Genomic DNA, 24,866 nt, shown 5'->3' with positions numbered 1-24,866 from the left:
TGTGTCGACATGATAGGTCGAAACATTGTATACGTGTCTATGGTATCTCAAGATTACATAATATACAATACAAGTTGATTAAGTTATGGTTGGAATAGATTTGTTACCAATTTTCACGTAGCTAAAATGAGAAAAATTATCCAATCTTGTTTTACCCATAACTTCTTCATTTTAAATCCGTTTTGAGTGAATCAAATTGCTATGGTTTCATATTGAACTCTATTTTATGAATCTAAACAGAAAAAGTATAGGTTTATAGTCGGAAAAATAAGTTACAAGTCGTTTTTGTAAAGGTAGTCATTTCAGTCGAAAGAACGACGTCTAGATGACCATTTTAGAAAACATACTTCCACTTTGAGTTTAACCATAATTTTTGGATATAGTTTCATGTTCATAATAAAAATTATTTTCTCAGAATAACAACTTTTAAATCAAAGTTTATCATAGTTTTTAATTAACTAACCCAAAACAGCCCGCGGTGTTACTACGACGGCGTAAATCCGGTTTTACGGTGTTTTTCGTGTTTCCAGGTTTTAAATCATTAAGTTAGCATATCATATAGATATAGAACATGTGTTTAGTTGATTTTAAAAGTCAAGTTAGAAGGATTAACTTTTGTTTGCGAACAAGTTTAGAATTAACTAAACTATGTTCTAGTGATTACAAGTTTAAACCTTTGAATAAGATAGCTTTATATGTATGAATCGAATGATGTTATGAATATCATTACTACCTTAAGTTCCTTGGATGAACCTACTGGAAAAGAGAAAAATGGATCTAGCTTCAATGGATCCTTGGATGGCTCAAAGTTCTTGAAGCAAAATCATGACACGAAAACAAGTTCAAGTAAGATCATCACTTGAAATAAGATTGTTATAGTTATAGAAATTGAACCAAAGTTTGAATATGATTATTACCTTGTATTAGAATGATAACCTACTGTAAGAAACAAAGATTTCTTGAGGTTGGATGATCACCTTACAAGATTGGAAGTGAGCTAGCAAACTTGAAAGTATTCTTGATTTTATGAAACTAGAACTTTTGGAATTTATGAAGAACACTTAGAACTTGAAGATAGAACTTGAGAGAGTTCAATTAGATGAAGAAAATTGAAGAATGAAAGTGTTTGTAGGTGTTTTTGGTCGTTGGTGTATGGATTAGATATAAAGGATATGTAATTTTGTTTTCATGTAAATAAGTCATGAATGAATACTCATATTTTTGTAATCTTATGAGATATTTCATGCTAGTTGCCAAATGATGGTTCCCACATGTGTTAGGTGACTCACATGGGCTGCTAAGAGCTGATCATTGGAGTGTATATACCAATAGTACATACATCTAAAAGCTGTGTATTGTACGAGTACGAATACGGGTGCATACGAGTAGAATTGTTGATGAAACTGAACGAGAATGTAATTGTAAGCATTTTTGTTAAGTAGAAGTATTTTGATAAGTGTATTGAAGTCTTTCAAAAGTGTATAAATACATATTAAAACACTACATGTATATACATTTTAACTGAGTCGTTAAGTCATCGTTAGTCGTTACATGTAAGTGTTGTTTTGAAACCTTTAGGTTAACGATCTTGTTAAATGTTGTTAACCCAATGTTTATAATAACAAAAGAGATTTTAAATTATTATATTATCATGATATTATGATGTACGAATATCTCTTAATATGATATATATACATTAAATGTCGTTACAACGATAAACGTTACATATATGTCTCGTTTCAAAATCATTAAGTTAGTAGTCTTGTTTTTACATATGTAGTTCATTGTTAATATAATTAATGATATGTTTACTTATCATAATATCATGTTAACTATATATATAACCATATATATGTCATCATATAGTTTTTTTTACAAGCTTTAACGTTCGTGAATCACCGGTCAACTTGGGTGGTCAATTGTCTATATGAAACCTATTTCAATTAATCAAGTCTTAACAAGTTTGATTGCTTAACATGTTGGAAACATTTAATCATGTAAACATCAATCTCAATTAATATATATAAACATGGAAAAGTTCGGGTCACTACAGGCCCCACCTTGTAAAACTTGTTCATACCTTAGTTATGTGCTAGTTTTACATATATGAATGTATGGTTAAAAGCGTTTTGATTAAATATGCCGGGAACACGTTCATCTTTTTCGCATTAAAGGCAACCGGCAACAGCCAGCTTTTACGCGGCGCGCAAGCCAGGGCGCGCGGCGCGCAAACAGTCTGCCAGCAAAATTTTTTTTTTTTAGCTAAAATTTAACGAGGTTTAGTCGGTGGTTGGTTTGGGTTGTTACAGCGTACTTCACTTTGTCCTCTTCAGTACACTTACTTATGGCAAACACCGATTCGACCTTCTCGGTCCACCGTTTCAATCCGATCGGTCCTTCGGTTCCATCAAATTCCAAAGGTTTGCAGGCAGTGAATTCTTTGTAGGTGCATCCTACACGATTTCCTGTACTGCTAGATCCAAGGTTATTGTTGGTATATAGCACAGCCTGTACTGTGGCTATGTTTGAAGCTAGAAAAGTACGGAATTCCTCTTCATTCATATTCACGGTGTGTCGAGTAGTCGGTGCCATTTCCTTCAAAATAGTCAAATGGAACAAGTTAATCATATAGAATATTAAGAGTAGTTAATAGTATTTCGTAGCATAATATGAACTCATTTATAAAAGCTTTTTCTTCATATTAGCATTTTATAAGTTTAAATTCGGGTAGTACCTACCCGTTAAGTTCATACTTAGTAGCTAATATACAATTCAACTACTACAATTCTATATGAAAAACTGATTATAATAATATCTCGCGTTCAAACTTTTACACAATATTTTATAAACTTACAATACCGCTTATTTTACATATAGCATGAAATATAGCACACAATAAATTTGATACAAGATGGTTGTGAAGATAATTCTAGCTAGTACACAAGTCGTTCAGCAAAGGCAATAAAGACTCGTAATTCATACGTCCAGAAACAAGTCATGCATTCTGGTTTTACTAGGATTACTTCCCATCCTTGTTCTTGTGGAACATAATCGTTATGGCCGTTGATAAGACAGCGTGTTGTAACGTCGTCAAAGGGACGAGGGTTACGTAATGTCCAACAGTCCCGTAACAATCTAAAAACCTCATTTCTTACCCCAATTACCGACTCCGTCACTTGTGGGAACGTTTTGTTTAATAGTTGTAGCCCGATGTTCTTGTTCTCACTTTGGTGAGAAGCGAACATTACTAATCCGTAAGCATAACATGCTTCTTTATGTTGCATGTTAGCCGCTTTTTCTAAATCACGAAGTCCAATATTCGGATATATTGAGTCAAAATAATTTCTTAACCCATTGCGTAAAATAGCATTTGGGTTCCCCGCAATATATGCGTCAAAGTAAACACATCGTAACTTATGGATTTCCCAATGTGATATCCCCCATCTTTCGAACGAAAGTCTTTTATAAACCAAGGCATTCTTGGAATGTTCTTCGAATGTCTTACAAACTGATCTCGCCTTAAATAGTTGTGCCGAAGAATTCTGACCGACTCTAGACAAGATTTCATCAATCATGTCTCCGGGTAGGTCTCTTAAAGTATTGGGTTGTCTATCCATTTTGTGTTTTTATACTGTAAAATAGACAAGAGTTAGATTCATAAAAAAAATACTTATTAATACAAGCAATTTTTACATATATCATAAAGCATAAGCACACTATATTACATATATTACACCACACGAATACAACTATCTTATTCCGACTCGCTTGTTTCTTCTTCTTCGGTTTTGGTTCGTTTTGCCAAGTTTCTAGGGATATATGATGTTCCCCTAATATGAGCCGCTGTTTTCCACATTGGTTTAGAAAAACCTGGTGGTTTAGAGGTTCCCGGGCCATTGTTACAACTTAAGGACTTCGGGGGTTGACGATACATATAAAGTTCATCGGGGTTGGAATTAGATTTCTCTATTTTTATGCCCTTTCCCTTATTATTTTCTTTTGCCTTTTTAAATTCAGTTGGGGTAATTTCTATAACATCATCGGAATTCTCGTCGGAATCCGATTCATCGGAGAATTGGTAATCCTCCCAATATTTTGCTTCCTTGGCGGAAACACCATTGACCATAATTAACCTTGGTCGGTTGGTTGAGGATTTTCTTTTACTTAACCGTTTTATTATTTCCTCCACCGGTTCTATTTCTTCATCCGGTTCCGATTCTTCTTCCGGTTCCGATTCTTCTTCCGGTTCCGACTCTTCTTCCGGTTCCACTTCGGGAACTTGTGAATCAGTCCACGAATTATTCCAATTTACATTTGACTCTTCATTATTATTAGGTGAGTCAATGGGACTTGTTCTAGAGGTAGACATCTATCACATAATATCAAACGCGTTAAGAGATTAATATATCACATAATATTCACATGTTAAAAATATATAGTTTTCAACAAAATTTGTTAAGCAATCATTTTTCAAGTAAACACGGTCGAAGTCCAGACTCACTAATGCATCCTAACAAACTCGATAAGACACACTAATGCAAAATTCTGGTTCTCTAAGACCAACGCTCGGATACCAACTGAAATGTCCCGTTCTTATTGATTAAAAACGTTCCATATTAATTGATTTCGTTGCGAGGTTTTGACCTCTATATGAGACGTTTTTCAAAGACTGCATTCATTTTAAAACAAACCATAACCTTTATTTCATAAATAAAGGTTTAAAAAAAACTTTATGTAGATTATCAAATAATGATAATCTAAAATATCCTGTTTACACACGACCATTACATAATGGTTTACAATACAAATATGTTACATCGAAATCAGTTTCTTGAATGCAGTTTTTACACAATATCATACAAACATGGACTCCAAATCTTGTCCTTATTTTAGTATGCAACAGCGGAAGCTCTTAGTATTCACCTGAGAATAAACATGCTTTAAACGTCAACAAAAATGTTGGTGAGTTATAGGTTTAACCTATATATATCAAATCGTAACAATAGACCACAAGATTTCATATTTCAATACACATCCCATACATAGAGATAAAAATCATTCATATGGTGAACACCTGGTAACCGACATTAACAAGATGCATATATAAGAATATCCCCATCATTCCGGGACACCCTTCGGATATGATATAAATTTCGAAGTACTAAAGCATTCTGTACTTTGGATGGGGTTTGTTAGGCCCAATAGATCTATCTTTAGGATTCGCGTCAATTAGGGTGTCTGTTCCCTAATTCTTAGATTACCAGACTTAATAAAAAGGGGCATATTCGATTTCGATAATTCAACCATAGAATGTAGTTTCACGTACTTGTGTCTATTTTGTAAATCATTTATAAAACCTGCATGTATTCTCATCCCAAAAATATTAGATTTTAAAAGTGGGACTATAACTCACTTTCACAGATTTTTACTTCGTCGGGAAGTAAGACTTGGCCACTGGTTGATTCACGAACCTATAACAATATATACATATATATCAAAGTATGTTCAAAATATATTTACAACACTTTTAATATATTTTGATGTTTTAAGTTTATTAAGTCAGCTGTCCTCGTTAGTAACCTACAACTAGTTGTCCACAGTTAGATGTACAGAAATAAATCGATAAATATTATCTTGAATCAATCCACGACCCAGTGTATATGTATCTCAGTATTGATCACAACTCAAACTATATATATTTTGGAATCAACCTCAACCCTGTATAGCTAACTCCAACATTCACATATAGAGTGTCTATGGTTGTTCCGAAATATATATAGATGTGTCGACATGATAGGTCGAAATATTGTATACGTGTCTATGGTATCTCAAGATTACATAATATACAATACAAGTTGATTAAGTTATGGTTGAAATAGATTTGTTACCAATTTTCACGTAGCTAAAATGAGAAAAATTATCCAATCTTGTTTTACCCATAACTTCTTCATTTTAAATCCGTTTTGAGGGAATCAAATTGCTATGGTTTCATATTGAACTCTATTTTATGAATCTAAACATAAAAAGTATAGGTTTATAGTCAGAAAAATAAGTTACAAGTCGTTTTTTAAAGGTAGTCATTTCAGTCGAAAGAACGACGTCTAGATGACCATTTTAGAAAACATACTTCCACTTTGAGTTTAACCATAATTTTTGGATATAGTTTCATGTTCATAATAAAAATCATTTTCTCAGAATAACAACTTTTAAATCAAAGTTTATCATAGTTTTTAATTAACTAACCCAAAACAGCCCGCGGTGTTACTACGACGGCGTAAATCCGGTTTTACGGTGTTTTTCGTGTTTCCAGGTTTTAAATCATTAAGTTAGCATATCATATAGATATATAACATGTGTTTAGTTGATTTTAAAAGTCAAGTTAGAAGGATTAACTTTTGTTTGCGAACAAGTTTAGAATTAACTAAACTATGTTCTAGTGATTACAAGTTTAAACCTTCGAATAAGATAGCTTTATATATATGAATCGAATGATGTTATGAACATCATTACTACCTTAAGTTCCTTGGATAAAACTACTGGAAAAGATAAAAATGGATCTAGCTTCAACGGATCCTTGGATGGCTCGAAGTTCTTGAAGCAGAATCATGACACGAAAACAAGTTCAAGTAAGATCATCACTTGAAATAAGATTGTTATAGTTATAGAAATTGAACCAAAGTTTGAATATGATTATTACCTTGTATTAGAATGATAACCTACTATAAGAAACAAAGATTTCTTGAGGTTGGATGATCACCTTACAAGATTGGAAGTGAGCTAGCAAACTTGAAAGTATTCTTGATTTTATGTAACTAGAACTTGTAGAATTTATGAAGAACACTTAGAACTTGAAGATAGAACTTGAGAGAGATCAATTAGATGAAGAAAATTGAATAATGAAAGTGTTTGTAGGTGTTTTTGTTCGTTGGTGTATGGATTAGATATAAAGGATATGTAATTTTGTTTTCATGTAAATAAGTCATGAATGATTACTCATATTTTTGTAATTTTATGAGATATTTCATGCTAGTTGCCAAATGATGGTTCCCACATGTGTTAGGTGACTCACATGGGCTGCTAAGAGCTGATCATTGGAGTGTATATACCAATAGTACATACATCTAAAAGCTGTGTATTGTACGAGTACGAATACGGGTGCATACGAGTAGAATTGTTGATGAAACTGAACGAGGATGTAATTGTAAGAATTTTTGTTAAGTAGAAGTATTTTGATAAGTGTATTAAAGTCTTTCAAAAGTGTATAAATACATATTAAAACACTACATGTATATACATTTTAACTGAGTCGTTAAGTCATCGTTAGTCGTTACATGTAAGTGTTGTTTTGAAACCTTTAGGTTAACGATCTTGTTAAATGTTGTTAACCCAATGTTTATAATATCAAATGAGATTTTAAATTATTATATTATCATGATATTATCATGTATGAATATCTCTTAATATGATATATATATATACATTAAATGTCTTTACAAATATAATCGTTACATATATGTCTCGTTTAAAAATCATTAAGTTAGTAGTCTTGTTTTTACATATGTAGTTCATTGTTAATATACTTAATGATATGTTTACTTATCATAGTATCATGTTAACTATATATATATATATCCATATATATGTCATCATATAGTTTTTACAAGTTTTAACGTTCGTGAATCACCGGTCAACTTGGGTGGTCAATTGTCTATATGAAACATATTTCAATTAATCAAGTCTTAAAAAGTTTGATTGCTTAACATATTGGAAACATTTAATCATGTAAATATCAATCTCAATTAATATATATAAACATGGAAAAGTTAGGGTCACTACACATGTGGCCAAACGGGTCATTTTAGGAATGAATGCCCAAGGAAGAAAATCAACCCCAACGCACGCGACTTCAACATTAACACCGAGGAAGCTCGAGATGACAACTAGTCACGGGTATGTTTCTTCTCGAAATTCTCATGTTTCATGTTTATTCGATTTGGATATCGATAAATGTTTTGTATCCAAGGCTAGGAGCCTACTCTTTGCACTCCACCATTTTCCCTAGGTACTACTTACGCCATTTAAGTGACCAACGAATTTTTTTTTTTGTGTATCGATAAAATTTTATCGGAGGATGTACGTTAAACTTATTGGGTGGATAATTTAAATTTTGACTTGACACCTATAGAACTAAGGAGCTCAAAACCTATTCGTTAAGGAGAAATGTTTCCCTGCAATTATGTATAGATTATTGCGAACTAAGTAATTTCCGGTTAAGCACCGATATCCTTTTCCCCGTATCAACAACCTCTTGAACCGTTACAAGGATCTCACGTGTATTCCAAAATCGACCTTCATTCTGGTTATCATCAATTGAGAGTTAAGGGAGACGATGTCTCACAAATCACTTTCCGAACTCCCTACGATAGTTATAAATTTCTTTTAGTGCCGTTCAGTTTATCTAAGGCTCCGTCTGTATTCATAGACCTCCGGCACCGCTTATGCAAACTTATCTAGATAAAAATCGTTACCGTACTTATAATTGATGTTCTAAACCTATTCAAGTAAAGAAGAAAATGAACAACGTCTCCGTCTCACGCTCGAACTCTTGAGAAAAGAGCAACTCTATACCGAATTCTCCAAGTGAGAATTTTGGTTAAACGAAGTCAAATTTTTAGACCATGTTGTTAGTGGTCAAGGCATTACAACACATCTCACAATCAGAACCACACGTAATCGGGAAACCCTCACGACTCTGACTTGTATTCGTAAAATCTTAGATCTTGCCGATTATTACCGCAGATTCATTTTCGACTTTTTCTCGTGTTACTCGTCCTTTAACCATGTTAACTCCCCCAGGAAAGGACTAAACCTCTCCGTGTCCGAACTTTTGACGCGATTATTCACACCAACCTTACTAGCTAAATTCATGTAACACAATGGAATTCAAATATGGAAATATTTCTACTTGAACGCCCGAAAGGCATACTCTCTCGACTCGAAATCAAGGAAACTGAAATTCGTTATTTTTGCACGAACGATTGGAATACTTAATTATGGATCCGACCAATCTTCTCATCACCACGTACCACGTTACATAACACTGTTATTTCACTATGACCGTCTGATATTACTGGGACCCAAGATAACACACAATCCAAGGATACTTCCTTTCTCTTTGACTTATCGTCCTCGTGCTCCTGATACGGACAACTACTACTCGACCCCGAACTATACAACTACGTGTTCTACCTCGTTTTCCCACCAGGTATCAACATTTGACCACTAGATGCGCGATATGGCTACCTCAGGATTTGAGCTCATCCTATTCTAAGTTCTCATTCCACTCCTTGTAACACCCCAGCTTAACATGACCACAATATTGTCCGCTTTGCCCGCAGGCGCACGGCTTTTTCTTGGCGACCACACACGAGAAGCACTTTCCCAGGAGGTCACCCATCCTGGTAGTGCTCTCGCCCGAGCACGCTTAACCACAACGTACTCGCACTTCTACTCAGCCTGTGATCCCAAAACGCGTTGTGTCATTTAAGCGTGAGTATTACCTTATAATCCCATGATCACTCATGTTCGTGGGCGATGTGGGATTTGCCTAGGGTGTTACATTCACCCTCCCCCCCCCCTTAGGGACTCATCGTCCTCGATGAGGTTTGCCCCACCACCCCCAACGGCACATGAGTGGCTCTGATACCATTCTGTAACACCCCAGCTTAACATGACCACAATATTGTCCGCTTTGCCCGCAGGCGCACGGCTTTTTCTTGGCGACCACACACGAGAAGCACTTTCCCAGGAGGTCACCCATCCTGGTAGTGCTCTCGCCCGAGCACGCTTAACCACAATGTACTCGCACTTCTACTCAGCCTGTGATCCCAAAACGCGTTGTGTCATTTAAGCGTGAGTATTACCTTATAATCCCATGATCACTCATGTTCGTGGGCGATGTGGGATTTGCCTAGGGTGTTACACTCCTGTCCTTTTCGCTTGTATTTTTGTATAAGGAAACCTTTTATATACTTTCTCAATGGAGAGAGCGACTCATCATGTATTACTAGTATTCACCACGAGGGTGAATAGCCCTGGCAAACGTTCTCTGTAGCCGATAAGGAACTTGTTCCAACGAACGTTTTCGAACCCTAACTAACTTGTTCAAACATATCTTAAGAAATTCTTTTCCAACACGGTGTACCATTGTCAACTACCTCGGATCGAAATACTCGTTTCACTTCTAGCGTTACAAGAAGCCTTAGGAACACGTTTAAACATGGGTACCACGTACCATCCACAAACTGACGGAACAAGCAAACGTATGACTCAAATCTTGGAAAGACATGTTACAAACTGGTATTGTTACCTTTAGTAGTTCCTCTTACAACGACAATTACCATTCGTGTATTAACGCCGCACTTCCGAAACCCTATATGACCGCAAATGTCATACCCCTATTCGTTGGACCAAAGCATGTGGCAAGCAAATCATCGAATCCGAACTCATTCAAGAAATAACAGTTGAGATCGTTCAAGTCCGAGAAGGACTCAAGACAACCCGTAGTCGCCAAAAGGGCTATACCGACATTCGACGTAAACCTTTCGAATCCCAAGTCAGTAACCGTGTAATATTGAGAACCCGCACCTTGGGAAGGTGTAATCCGTTTCGAGAAATCGAGGAAAGTTATATCCGCAATATTGATCCTTTTGAAAATCTTGGGGCGTATTGGAACCGCCTCCTACCGTTTAGATCTCCTGACTCAATTAAAGTTTCCATTTACCTTACATTTCGTGCAACAAACTTAGAGACGTGTCCTACGGAACAGGAACGTGCTACTCTCCTAGATAAACTTACTATTGATGGCAAACTCCCCTTTATGGGAAACTGGTTGAAATTGTGGATCGTAAAACCAAGTCTTAATACAAACTGAAATCTCGACTGTCAAAATTTGTGGGAATGCCCAAGGACGTATCATCACTTATTCATAGCATTGACAACGTAAAGTCTCGAGTAAGAAACAACGACTATTGCTTCCAACTAAATTTCGGGACGAAATTTCTTTTAAGGTGTGGGTAATGTAACATCCCGCATTTTTTCCGTTAAATTATTTTAACGCCTGTCTATTTATTTTTAATAATGTCCTTCGTATCTAGATTCGTATCCCCCGTTAACTAACATCCTTAATATTTTCGTTATGGGATTATAACGTTTCCCGCACTCCCGTGTAATTTAAAATAATTCGTTTGGTTAATTCCCGCACCCGACTACAAACTTGAGGGACTAAACTTGCCAAAGTGCCAAAAAGGGTGACTAGGTCAAAGGAGTCAAACTCCCTCCTCCTCCATTCATTATTTCCTTTTTCTTTTTCCATTTTCTAAATACTTTCACCAAACTCTCTCAAACACCAAAACAATAATTCATCATCTAAATTCGGATTAGGAGGCTAGCAACAAAACAAATTACATATTTGGAATCCTCTCTTCATCCTCTACAACTTGATACCAATTTCAACTCATTTGGGTAACTTTCTAAAATCACTAGATTTTGTGTTCTTGATGTTTTTGAATTATAAAAGTGTTAATTAGTGTCTATGGCTCGTGTATAACATGAATATATGTTTTGTTTGTTCGATTTGTTGATTTGAGCAACTAGTTTGAACACTTGAAAATGGGTTTGCTTAATCTTTGATTTTGGAAGATTAAATGTTGTTAAATTGTTAAAGTTCATGTTTTAATTGTGTTACTAGTATCACTAGCTTCATTTTGATGTGTAGGTTGATTTGTAAAACTTTAAAAACATGATTAATGACTTTGTGATTCTTGATTAGGGTTTGATAGTTCTTGAGATGAACTTTTGATGCTTGAATGCCATGAAATGTTAATTGTAAGTGTATAATTGTAATGTATGTTTCATTACCTTCAAAACGGCATATCATATGTGTGAATTGGATTCCCGAAACTTAAAATGCATTTTGTGAACTTGAAACTTGAAAATGGACTTTAAATGATCACATGACGAGAAATAAGTTATTGGAAATGATGTTTTTTATTTGATGAAACATGTTTAGTTGTGTTCCTTGACAAAAGAGCTTTCTAACGATATAAGATACGCCTTCTAAATGTTTACGGTTTGCATTTTGTGCTAAAACGAATTTTGGATCAAGACTTGAACATTTGAAACTGACCAGGTACCAGCTCCCGTGTATTGTCGCGGCGCGACAATTGCGGGCCGCGGCGCGGCATAAGCCGTGTCCAGGCTCTGACCTCCTTGGTCAAAATAAGGAAAATGTTTGGCACGCTATGGACCTCCGATTCACATGAGACTTGTTCTAACATGCTTATATATGAATAAAAACCTCAGAAAAATAGTTCGGGACCCGACCCGAACGTGTTGACTTTTTCGTTGACTTTGACCCGACCTAAGTTTGACTTTTTGTCAAACTTGACCAAATGATTATGCAATCTTTCTAACATGATTCTTTACTTGTATCTTGCATGAAACTTGACAATTTGATTCACATGCTTCATAATCGAGTCGTAACGAGCCATAGGACTAATTGAACATCTTTGACCTATCGTGTTTACCGTTATTGATACAACCTATATGTTTAGGTCAAGACTAGCTTTGTCTTTGCACGCGTTTACTTGTTGAAGTACTTTATTACTCTTGCACTCAAGGTGAGATCATAGTCCCACTTTTACTCTTTTGAACTTACATTTGGGATGAGAAATCATAAACGTTTCTTTTTACTAAGTGAACACAAGTACAGGAAAACAAACATTCTACATACGAGTTTGAACAAAAATCCTCAATTCGATTATCATTAGTTACATTTGCCAGGTGTAAGCGAGAACTTATGTTATATGGCTACATGGGTTTGACAAACCCTCATTCAAACGGTTCGCTACCGTTTACGAATGAAATATATTTTCGAGAAACAGTGTATGTTCTAACACTATTGTGATGGGGTTCTATGGAAGGAATGTTAAGCATTGATAATTGGGTGCTCGTGAAACAAACTTTTGGAATGTATTACTATTATATCAATGTTACAAATCTTGTGGTTCACTTGTACTTAATTACTTAAACCTATGATTTCACCAACGTTTTCGTTGACAGATTTCTATGTTTTTCTCAGGTCTTTGAACGCTATGTGAAACATGCTTCCGCTCATTATTTGATACTTGCATTGGATGTCGAGTATACATGCATTTCATGGAGCGTCTTTTAACTTTCTTTAAAACTGTGTCGCATAGGTTTCACATGTAACTATAACTTTGTAACGTAACTTTTGGATGAACAATTCTTGTAAACTTTGAAACAATCTTTATTTTTGAAAGGAATGCGACATATTTTTGGTCAAACGTCACGTTAAAGACCTATGACCACGCAACGGGACTCAAGTAGTCGACGCCGTCAATTGACGATTTGTCGGGGTCGCTACAAGATGTGCATCCTCCATTATGATACAAAGCAAAATGATAGAGAACAATCTCAAACCTTTCACATTATGATACGAACAGTAGCTTTGTTCCAAATGGTGTTTATACCTTCTAATTTATTTAATCAAGTTTTAAACTTCAAATTGATTATTTTAATCCATTCACAACACTTCAGGAACTTATTTCAATAAACATAACTTATCAAAATGCAATTAAAAGAGGTTAATTTGTGACGAACACTTACGACAGTAGCAGCAAACCTTTTTAGATCCAAATAAAAAAAATTAAATCTTGGTGATTTTAGATAACTATTTCAAAACAAAAGTTGTTCAAAATCTTGATCCTATCACTCTTTTATTGATTTCAGGACTTCAAAACAATTCAACAATCCAAATTGAAAATTCAACTTTTAGGTTCAAAAACTTTGTTTATCAAATCACTGATCAAATGAAGGAATTAAGAGCTGAAACTTTGCAGATTTTTTCAATATAAGACTTGTAACAACTCTACAATTTCATTTTTTGATGATTCGTTCTGGATTGTGCTCCCGAGCTCAGCAGTTCGCAAAACTAAAACCGAACGAGTTCTTCAACTTTCTTCTCAATCTGTTGTTGTTAATTATGAATTGATGATTGAAGAAGGTTTGAATAATGTTTAGGAAGATGAATCTGGAACCAATTTGATGTATACTAGTTGATTTTATAATTTGAGGTTTTTGAGGATGAAGATGAACCCGTACAGGATATGAACAGATGTGATTTTGATTATGATTAAATCTGTAATCTGATGTGTAACGAAGGTGAATTTTATGATTAAAAAAAAAAAAAACAAATTTTGTGAAGTGTGGAAACAATGATCTTAATGGGAATGCAAAGAACTAATGCCATTAACAAAACATAGAATACTGTAGCATATCAAATACAGCACTCCGTAAGAGTTAGCACAATTGACCGGAAACTAATGCCGGAGGGCTGTAATTTTGCTTTGTATCGTAGCAAAAATAATGAAAAATGACAAATTTGCCCTCACATGCATTACACATGTGAGAGGTTAACCCTTAAACTTTGACTGTAGTTATGTTGGTGTTCCAACCACGATAGTTAAGGAAAACTGAGGTACCAACTACGCCAAAAAAAAAGTTTAGGTGTTATAATGAAAATGTGAATAAACCACAGGTACCAACGGCGTAATTTTTTCTTTTAATAAATATTTCATTTAAAGTAATTGATAGAAAAAATTACGTCATTGATACCCGTGGTTTGTACACTTTTGCATGATTGATACCTATATTTTGCTTATTATATATAAAATGACGAAATTACCCTCACATGTGTTGCACATGTGAGGTGTTGGTACCAAACAAGTAAAATAAACAAAGTCTAGTTACCAAACCACAGGTACCAATGGCGTAATTTTTTCACCATAAAAATTCTAGCACATACATTTCAAAACATTAGTATGATCACATGTATTTAAAAAGTTAACAATCGGTAAATAGAAATTCCTCTAACTAAAAGCAAAATGTATGTATGGTTGTTTGAGTTTTCTTTCATATGTATTATTAAAATCAAAAATTAAGAAAGGGCTAAAATGAACATTTAAAGAATATATAAAGGTTAAAAATGAAATTAAACTATAAAAGTATGCAACTACTCCGTAAATGTTTTAGTGAGCCCACTGTTATCTGTTCCTCTCTCGTCAAATCCCAAATACCAAATACAGGGGATTCCATGGAAATATACCTCAAATTCGTACACAAATAAATGTCAAAAAAAAAAAAAAAAAAAAAAAAAAAAAAAAAAAAAAAAAACTAACACTTCAACATGTGTAATTTTAGTTAAATTCACGTGGCTAAAATAGTTGTTCTATAGGTCCCGACTGAAATGGTCTCATTCAATAACAACTTCCCTGAAAATCCTCATGTAAAATCTCACATTTTGCCTTCAAAACAACAACAGCCCCACAAAATAATTCAAAAGCTCACTACTGGTTTATGTACAAATTGTTCTACACAACCTACAGATTATATAATAACTGTCACTACTTGTTCATCTTCCATAATTTGGATCGGTAGGCTTCTTTTTTTGTCACCTGGGTTGTTGTTTTTTGAATTCCCAAATGCTAGTGGTTTGCAAATTCAAATTTAAATTTTATCATTTTCTTTCTTTACGTTGATTGAATTGATGTATTTATGTGTGCCATAATTAATGTATTTTAATGTAGAAAAATATATAAAAAATGGGTGCCTATGGTCTTCTTATTTGATATATTTGATTTCAGATGGTAATTTATTTTTATTAACATTACCCAAAGATTTACTCCATTATTTTTATTTTTTTATATAATTTTGTTACATTTATGTATGAATGATGAATGATGAATGATGAATGATGAATGATGAATGATATTTCTGATTTTTATTTAGCATTGTTAGTCCGTTTTTTTTTAATTCCAAACCTCTTGATCTCTTTCACTTAATTTCCAGTTAGCTGGTAAAAAAAATTGTTGATTTGATTATTTCTTATAAATTATTAAAATTGAAATTATTTATTGGTGATATACATGCATACTGTTGTCAAGAATTTGATTCATAACTGCATTTTTTTTTTTTTTTTTTTTTTTTTTTTTGAAAGTGCTTATTCTGTTTTTTTGGTGTCTTAAAGACAATGTACTTGTTATCTTATTGTGCACACAGTTACTCATGTGCTAAGTTAAATAGTGAACTGATCAGGTGTAAACCATAATATAAAACCATATAATTCAATGATAATTCTTGTATTAAACAATCAATCAGAAGTTAAAATTGGTTTATATCTTTCATTGTTTGTGGTCATTTATTAGCGTATCGTTTCTACTTTAAATAATTTGTTACGATTTTTCAGGAGATGTCAAGATATTCATTTTCGAAGGATGTTCAGGTCCCCGTTTGCGGAATACCATTCAACTTGAACAGGGTAAAACACTCCACCTTTGAACATTAGTCAAATTATTAATGATAATTCTCAGAGTAATTAGTACTCCGTACTACGGAGTATCTATTTTGTTTGACCTTAAAAGTCAAACTGTACAGTTTTAGTGAACTTAATTGTGTCATATTATTATGTTCAATTCATTTCGACTTAATTCATGGTCAAAAAGCCTGGAAGGCACATGCAGCCCGGTGATGTCACGGGATACCACTAGTTTGAAATCTTTTATTACAAAGTACTCTTCAAATTGTATAGGACACCATTAAATTTAAATACAGGATCCCGTATATTTTTAGAATATGTAGTTTTCTTTTGTAAACAACCAGTATACTCTTCAAATTTTATAGACACTACTATTTTTAACTATCGAACCTCGTATTTTTTGTTGAATTTTTCAGGTAAACAACCACTAAGTAGCATTCAAATATAATTAGTACTGGAAAAAAAATTCGTGACCCTATTGAGTTTTGTTTCTATAATCGCCACTACTAGAAGGAATATCATATATAACTATTTTGAGAGTAATTAGTAATATGTATTTTGTTAGACTTTAAAAAGTCAAAGTGTACATTTCGTAGTGGATTTTAAAGTTGTTTTTTACTGCAGGATCTTATGGCTACAAGATCATCAAAACTTTGTAAGTTGTTTAAAGAAAACCCTGAAGAAGATCTTTCTCATCTTCTTTGTGATATCCCGACGACCCCCGAAGTATTCGAGCTCGTTGCAAGATTCTGCTATGGTTTCAACGTCAACTTTACGCCAGAAAACGTGATTCCCGTTTCTTGTTTGGCTTGCTATTTGGGTATGACTGATACCCACAGCCCCCAAAATCTGTTGAATCGCGCTTTATCTTACTTTGAACATGAAGTCATTACTGGTTGGAATGAATCTTTAAGATCATTGAAAGCAATCGATAATGAAATCGTTCTTCAACAAGCTGCGAAACTTGGTTTAATTGATGGGTGTATGGATTCAATCATTAATAAAGCTCTTGATAATCCACAATTACTCGGTGAACCGATCAAAAATCATGATGATGATGATTCGGAGGAGGAAGATGATGAGGGTTATAATGGTAATGTTTACAAAGCGAACGCTAAAAGGCAACTCTTCGTTCTTGATTGGAAGTCGGAAAATATATGTTTGACCACACTTGATCTTAAATTCTACGAGCCCATAATTCGCGGGATGATTCAATGTAAAATGGGTTCGAATTACATTGCGTCGAATCTTTATTTGTATGCGAAAAGATGGGTGTATTTTGAGCCGAAAGAAACAAGTGGCGGGTCGTCTTCTTCTTCTTCCGAATGCGTTTCTTCAAACTCGAAACGACTTCTAATTGAAGCGATCGAACGGCTTTTACCTCACGATCGAGGTGTTCTTCCTTGTGCGTTACTATCCGAAATGCTACATTACGCTATCGTTTTAGAAGCTAGTGCTGATTGTAGAGAAGGTTTCGAGGTGCTATTTGGGAGACAGTTAGATTTGGCGACAGTTGACGATTTGTTGATTCCGTCTCAAGGGTATTCGAAGGTAGAAAAGTATGATACCGAGTGTGTTCGAAGAATTTTGAAGCATTTTTACAATAATTTCACCGGGCAGAATCAATCGGGGCTCGATATTGTGGCTGAACTCGTCGAGGATTATTTAGGTGAGGTGGCGAACGATATCGATTTGAAAAAGAACTCGTTCGTATCACTTGCTGAAATGTCGATTGCTGCATCAGAAGGAACACAGAGAACGTCAGACGGGATATATCGTGCGGTCGATATCTATTTAAACAAACACCGTTACTTAACAGAATCCGAACGTGAAGAAATATGCGCGGTTTTAGATTGCAACAAGCTGTCACCCGAGGCGTGCGAACACGCAGCGCAAAACGAGCGGCTTCCAGTGCGTGTGGCAGTTCAGGTGTTGTTTGTAGGTCAGTTGCATCTGCGGGAGAGTATCGCGAAGGAGGTGGCGGGGTCCGATGACGGGTCAAAAAAGTCAAAGTCAACGGAGGTCAACGAGGAGGAGGAGGAAGTGAAGGGAGAATTGGAGAAAATGAGTAGTAAAGTGATGGAATTGGAGAAAGAATGTGTTGTGATGAGGAAAGAGATTCAAAGAGGTTATTTACGGAACGTAAAAACGGGAAACGGGAAGACGAATGTTTGGCGGGAAATGAAGAGGAAGCTCGGGTGCATATCGAGCCTTAACAGTAATAACTGTCATGTGAAGAAGAAGAAGGTTCATCCAAGGTAGAAAGAAGAACATGACACAATGAATTTGAGTTTATTTTTGTTAGTTTATCTCCAATAATTACTAGTACACATTTTCTATTGTTCTGTTTTGTATACAGTTGATTTGAGTGGTTATTTCTTTTAAGCAGTTTTAATTTCAGTTACATTACTTCAACTCAATCTATGTATGCATTTCAGCTTTATTTTATGATTAAGCCAAACTTCACCGGTAACGTATTGAAGGTGATAACTTTGTTTTTTTTTTTATGGCGATATAATGATAAACTGAATCAAAGGCACATACTATTATTCTATAAACAGGTTTACTGAAGAAATCTAAAGACTCAAGTGTGTTTTTAGTAAATGGCTTAGTTAACTAAACTATCAAAGGAATCGAAGTCGGCCAAGACAAAGTAATCGTCTCCCATCTTCACTATGCAAACAACACTATTCTCTTTGGAGAATTGAGCCGTGAAAACGCTTCTAATATAATGAAAGTTCTAAAATGCTTTGAAGATCTCTCGAGACTAAAAGTCAATTTCCATAAGAGAAACATGTTTGGCATTGGGGTTTCAAAAGAAGAAATAGAAAGCCATGGCATCTAGAATTGGATGCAAGATGGGTGATTTCCCGTTCACATATCTCGGGCTTTCAACAGGCGTCAAAATGAATAAAGCTCTACATTGGCAACTCGTGGTGGACATTCAAAAAGAGACTCTCGGATTGGAAAGCCAAATCACTCTCTTTTGGATGTCGGCTAACTTTGGTAAAATCGGTACTCTCTAGCTTACCATTATGTTATTTTTCTCTATTCCGTGCACCATCATCCCTAATAAAAATACTTGAATCATTAAGATGAAATATTTTGTGGGGCTGCGGGTCGGGTAAAAAACTTTGTTAGGTCAAATGGGTTGATTCTTTACTATCATATGATTCGGCTGGTCTAAACATCAGATCTCTATTTTCAAAAAAGCTAAAAATGGTGGTGGAGATTTAAAACCGAACATAACGCCTTATGGGTCAAAATTAAAGCTAGCATACATGGACAGAATGGTGGTCTATATTCCACTAACTATGACAGGTTCAAAAATCACGGGTCCACCTGGTTCGGGATCATCAAAGCGGCTACATCCATCGATGCTACTGGCGTAGGTTTCTCATCATCATTCGATAAATCAATTCGAGACGGTAGAAACACTGCATTTTGGAACGGATACTGGATTGAAAACTTCCTGTTAGAAGACAAATTCAAAAGGCTCTTCACACTCGATATAACAACCCAGAAATTTCCGACAAAATTTAAACACAATCTCATTTAACTTCAAACAAATTCCGACGATTCCCGAACAAATAATTTTAAATAAATAAATATATACATATATATAAACATGACTTAATTGTTATAACTAGAAATGTAAAATTTTATACAAGATAATATTGTTGTTATTACTTTTATTATTATTATTATTATTATTATTAATATTAAATGTTAATATCAATATCAGTATTAGTTATATTATTACTTGCAATATAGAATGAAATGTGATACATTTAAATTGTAATATTATTATTATTACTAGTATTATTGTTATCATTACTAATATCAATATTATAATTTATAATAAAATTATGATTTCTATTATTTATTCATTATCATTATTAAAATAAGTATTATTATAAAAATATCATTTATCATTAATGATATTATTATTGTTAACATAATTATCAACAAATATCGCTATTCTTGTTATTTATATTATTGTTGTATTAAAAGTATTATTATTATTATAATAATTATTATTATTAATACAATTATTATTATTATTATTATTATTATAATTATTTTTATAATTATTTTTAATTTGTATATTAATTAAATGAAAAGGGTATATACCTAAATTAGGTACTAACAATGATTGATTTTTTTTTAAAGAAACAGATCACGATCTTCTTTATATTTTATAAAAGATAAATTAGGTATTTTACTTTTATATTTTTATTTATTTCTGTTTAATTAATCTGAGTCGACACCCATTTATAATATGTATAATCGATCTAAGTGTTACATGAATCATCCTCCATTGCCATTATCAGTTTAAAACCACCACAGCTGCAATTGAAAATGAACAACAAAATAAAAACAGAAAAATAAAAAGCCGCTGTCCCTGTTCTTGTTCATATATTCAAAACTTCGAATTTAAAATTTATTTCAAAATGTAATAACGCAGTTGTGTTAGGAATCGTTCACTCATACTATCTTCAAAATTTCAGATTCCAATTCTTTCTATCAATCTCTAATTTTCGAGTCAAAGTTTAGATTTTAAAAAGTCAAACGATTGTTCTTGGTAAAATTCGAATTCGTTTTAAAGATTTTTGATCAATTGATGATTCCAATAGATTCTAGGCATGATTTAGAAATCTTTTCGTGTTGTAATCTTTAGCTAAAACAGTCTCAAATCCAAAATCACAATTTATATATATATTTGTTTTTCGCGAGCTGTGCAACAGCAATTTTTTTATTTTTTTTTTTGTTCTGTTAAACCAAACAATTGATACCAAACGTTTCTGTTTCTAATAAGGAATTTAAATTACTAAATTATTTGAGTAATTGGTGTCTGGTAGATTGAAATTCAAAGGAAGAAGATGAACACAGAGAAAAATAGGATAAATATATAAGTGTGAAGAGTATAAACAGAAAAGTAATCAGCAGCTCACTGGTTTGGATGCGTTTGAGTTAATCGAGAGGTCTCGGGTTCGAGTCCCGTCTTGGGCATATTTTTTTAGAAAAGGCTTTTTCCAAGGTAGTCTTCATTTTATTATTATTATTATTATTATTATTATTATTATTATTATTATTATTATTATTATTATTATTATTATTATTATTATTATTATTATTATTATTATTATTATTATTATTATTATTATTAATGTTATTATTAAGTAGTAATATTATTATTAGTATTATTATTACTAAGTATTAGTATTATTATTATTATTATTATTAACATATAACATTTTATTATTATTAAAGTTGTATTATTATTACGATTATTATTATCATATTTACTACTAGCATTATTATTACTATTATCATCCTATTAAAAGTATCATTTTAATTAAAGTTATAATCCTTATTAAAATTTCATTTAAGTTATTATTATCATTATCATAAAAAGATACAGTTTTTATTTATAACTATTAATATTATTTTACCAAATAAATACTAGTTTAAAACTTATAATATAACTATGTTTATATTTTTATAATAAACATTGCTTATTTATTTAAAATATATCCTATAAATATATTTAATTCACTATTTTAAGATAACATACAATACAACAAGCATATTATTAATAATAATACATATAAACGTGTTCGATTACGATTATACGTGTTAATATATAAACTTGATATAGGTTCGTGAATCCGAGGACAACTCTGTACTTGTTCAGTGCCATCATACTCGTAAAATACGAAATACAGTATCGTGAGTTTTCATAGCTCCCTTTTTATCTATATTTTTGGGCTGAGAATACATGCGCAACTTTATAACTGTTGTATACGTTAGACACAAGTACCAACTATTAAACTGTGATATGTTGGGCTATGACCAGCAAGTCCCCAACCGACAAGTATAAACGATAACTTGTTACGGGGCAAACTTGAAAGTCTAGTCGAAATATCAGTACCAACTATTAAACTATGATATACCCGGCTATGTCCGACTAAGTCCCTACAGTGATATTTTTAATTGCTGCGACATTCTTAATTATTGGGGATAAGCCTATCGGGAGTAACGTCCCCGATACATTTGACTAAGTCTTTGTATTACTTGATAATGAAATTAAACAACAAGGACAGAACAACTTGTCACGGGGCAAACAACGTTTAGTCTAAATATCACGCACTGGCATAACTTTTTGATCCTGCGGGAGATCAACTTGACTGGATCTGAGTGATATACTTATGAAAAACAAATCTTGTGGTCTAACACTATTACTGAAATCATTATTTATGACAAACCTATGAACTCACTCAACCTAGTGTTGACTTTTTAAGCATGTTTATTCTCAGGTACTTAAATATTGCTTCCGCTGCATATCTGCTGTTTTGATGATGATTGCTTGCCATGCTTGGAGTCTTCATTACATATCATACCAATTAAAGACATTTAATGCATTGTTCATTAAATACAATGTAATCTATTTATCTTCCGCTGCAAAACTCAATAAAACGTCTCATATAGAGTCGTTCTCGTTTATACAACTGTGATTTGATATATTTAGTGACGTTATTCTCCCATGCCCTATCTGGAGGACGTCACACTCGAATCACAGAAAGACACCACACCATGGTTAGCGACATGATTATTGTTCGAAGATGGCATTTGCAAAGGCTCCTGGGCCTGGTCTCGATCTTCAAGAGGAAGGGCAGAAGGTGAACTTGTGGAAATCTCAAGCCTGCTTGCCTCTTCTCCTTTTGTTTCAACGATGCTGCTCCAGAAAATTTATCAGGAGATCTTTGGACGTGGAAATTGGACATCAATGATGAATTCTCATCCAATGTTCTATCAATACTTATAGACTCATATAAATATCCATCAACTCATCTTAAACGATTAACTGTCCGAAACTCGTATATTCCACTTAAAGTGAAGATTTTCATATGGAGATCCAAACTTAAAAGACTACCCCATGCGTGTGGAACTTGATAAACGTGGGCTAGATTTGGATTCGCTATTGTGCCCAATCTGCAACAATGATGTAGAAAGTGTTATATTCTGATAAATTGTGAACATGTTAAATCAATATGGCCCTCTTTCTACCGATGGTGCGGATACAATTTTAATGACTTTCATTTCAATTGAGTAGGCTTTTAACAATGAAGATGACACCACAAAAACTATCACTGGAAACAGTATATGGTGGCCTTCGAAGTGGGTTTGTGGATATAGCATTTGGAAACATAGAAATAATTTTTTTTTTTTTTTTTTTTTTGAACGACATGATTGCATCAGTCCGGACCGAAGCCTAGTCATCATTTGCACACACACACGTTCGGGCAGGAAACCCGAACCACGATCACAGAGATCCGAACCCTTAAACCATCCCGAGGGGCAGGCGGGCCAGACCTTAGTCCCGGATCAGGTCGGTAAAACCTTCCCTTTGGGCTGACCTCAATGGAGCCTATTTCAGTCCATGTTTAATTTGGTCATTCAGAAGCCAGGTTCGAACCCTGAACCTCTTACCCGGCGAGGGTGTTAAACACCACCGCGATACCACTCAGGCAATTCGCAAGGCTAGTTGGGATCCTTCGGCATCATTATTTTAAAATACAAATGAACTCCTTCAAATGGATTTCCAAGAGGTTCATCAAGTCTTCAAACCAATGGAGTCAAGGGTTAATTAAACCTAGATCCTATGTAGTGCCTCCAACTCGATCTAATATGGGTTAACGACTTCAAAGTCTCATCATTACGCCCAGTTGCACTTTTTTTTTTTGTAAATTACATTTCGTTTATCTAAATCATTGTTGTGGTTTTATTTATTATCATATTAGCTGCATCATGACTCTGACTCTTTGATTGTAACATGCCGTAGTTTAGAAACCATTCTTGTAAATTACCCTTACATATATATCTAAGATTTGTTTGCCTATCAAAAAAAAAAAAAAGAAAAAAAAAAGACAAAATTGCATGGGGGTCCCTGTGGTTTGTTCAATACAACAAGTGGAGTTCAAAAGATTTTTTTCACCTTGGGGGTCACTATGGTTTGCAGATGTTTCACGGGGAGTCCAACGTCCTAACGTCTGTCAATATTTAACAGTTTTGGGCCTCACATGACTTGCACATGAGAGTAGTTCCGTCTTTTTAATTAACCCTCCATATTTTTTTTATTTTATATTATTTTCACAGCTAAATAAAAAGGGGGATGATTCTCACACACACTTTTTTGATCCTCACACACCAATTGAGTATTATTAGAAGAGTAAAAGGTTAAAATATGTGTGTGAGGATCAAAAAAGTGTGTGTGAGAATCATCCCTCAAATAAAAAAGAAGATTAATTAAAACAAAATTACATAAGGTTCCCTTTTGTTCATTGACTCACCCACCTACTCACCCCTAATTTCTATTCCTATATTCATCATTCGTCGATCCCTAAATCAAATTAAATTCCCTTTTGTCCATCAACAATTCCATCATCATTAACAAATACAAATATAT

At 33.8% G+C, this 24,866-nt stretch overlaps 1 protein-coding gene across 1 annotated transcript; it reads left to right on the top strand.

Annotated features, from left to right (window-relative positions):
• The first annotated feature begins 15,328 nt into the window (after positions 1-15,328).
• Positions 15,329-18,779, top strand: LOC139901762 (BTB/POZ domain-containing protein At5g17580-like). The gene is made up of 4 exons (XM_071884440.1): positions 15,329-15,572; positions 16,079-16,113; positions 16,328-16,399; positions 17,021-18,779. Exons 1-4 carry the CDS (start codon positions 15,329-15,331, stop codon positions 18,656-18,658), a joined length of 1,989 nt encoding a protein of 662 aa, XP_071740541.1. The 3' UTR covers positions 18,659-18,779.
• Positions 18,780-24,866: the final 6,087 nt, after the last annotated feature.

The sequence above is a fragment of the Rutidosis leptorrhynchoides genome, chromosome 3 (genome assembly GCF_046630445.1).
Source record: "Rutidosis leptorrhynchoides isolate AG116_Rl617_1_P2 chromosome 3, CSIRO_AGI_Rlap_v1, whole genome shotgun sequence".
In the NCBI taxonomy this organism is placed as follows: Eukaryota; Viridiplantae; Streptophyta; class Magnoliopsida; order Asterales; family Asteraceae; genus Rutidosis; species Rutidosis leptorrhynchoides.
The sequence above is the reverse complement of the archived record's forward strand: the minus strand, read 5'-3'. Positions and strand labels throughout refer to the sequence as shown.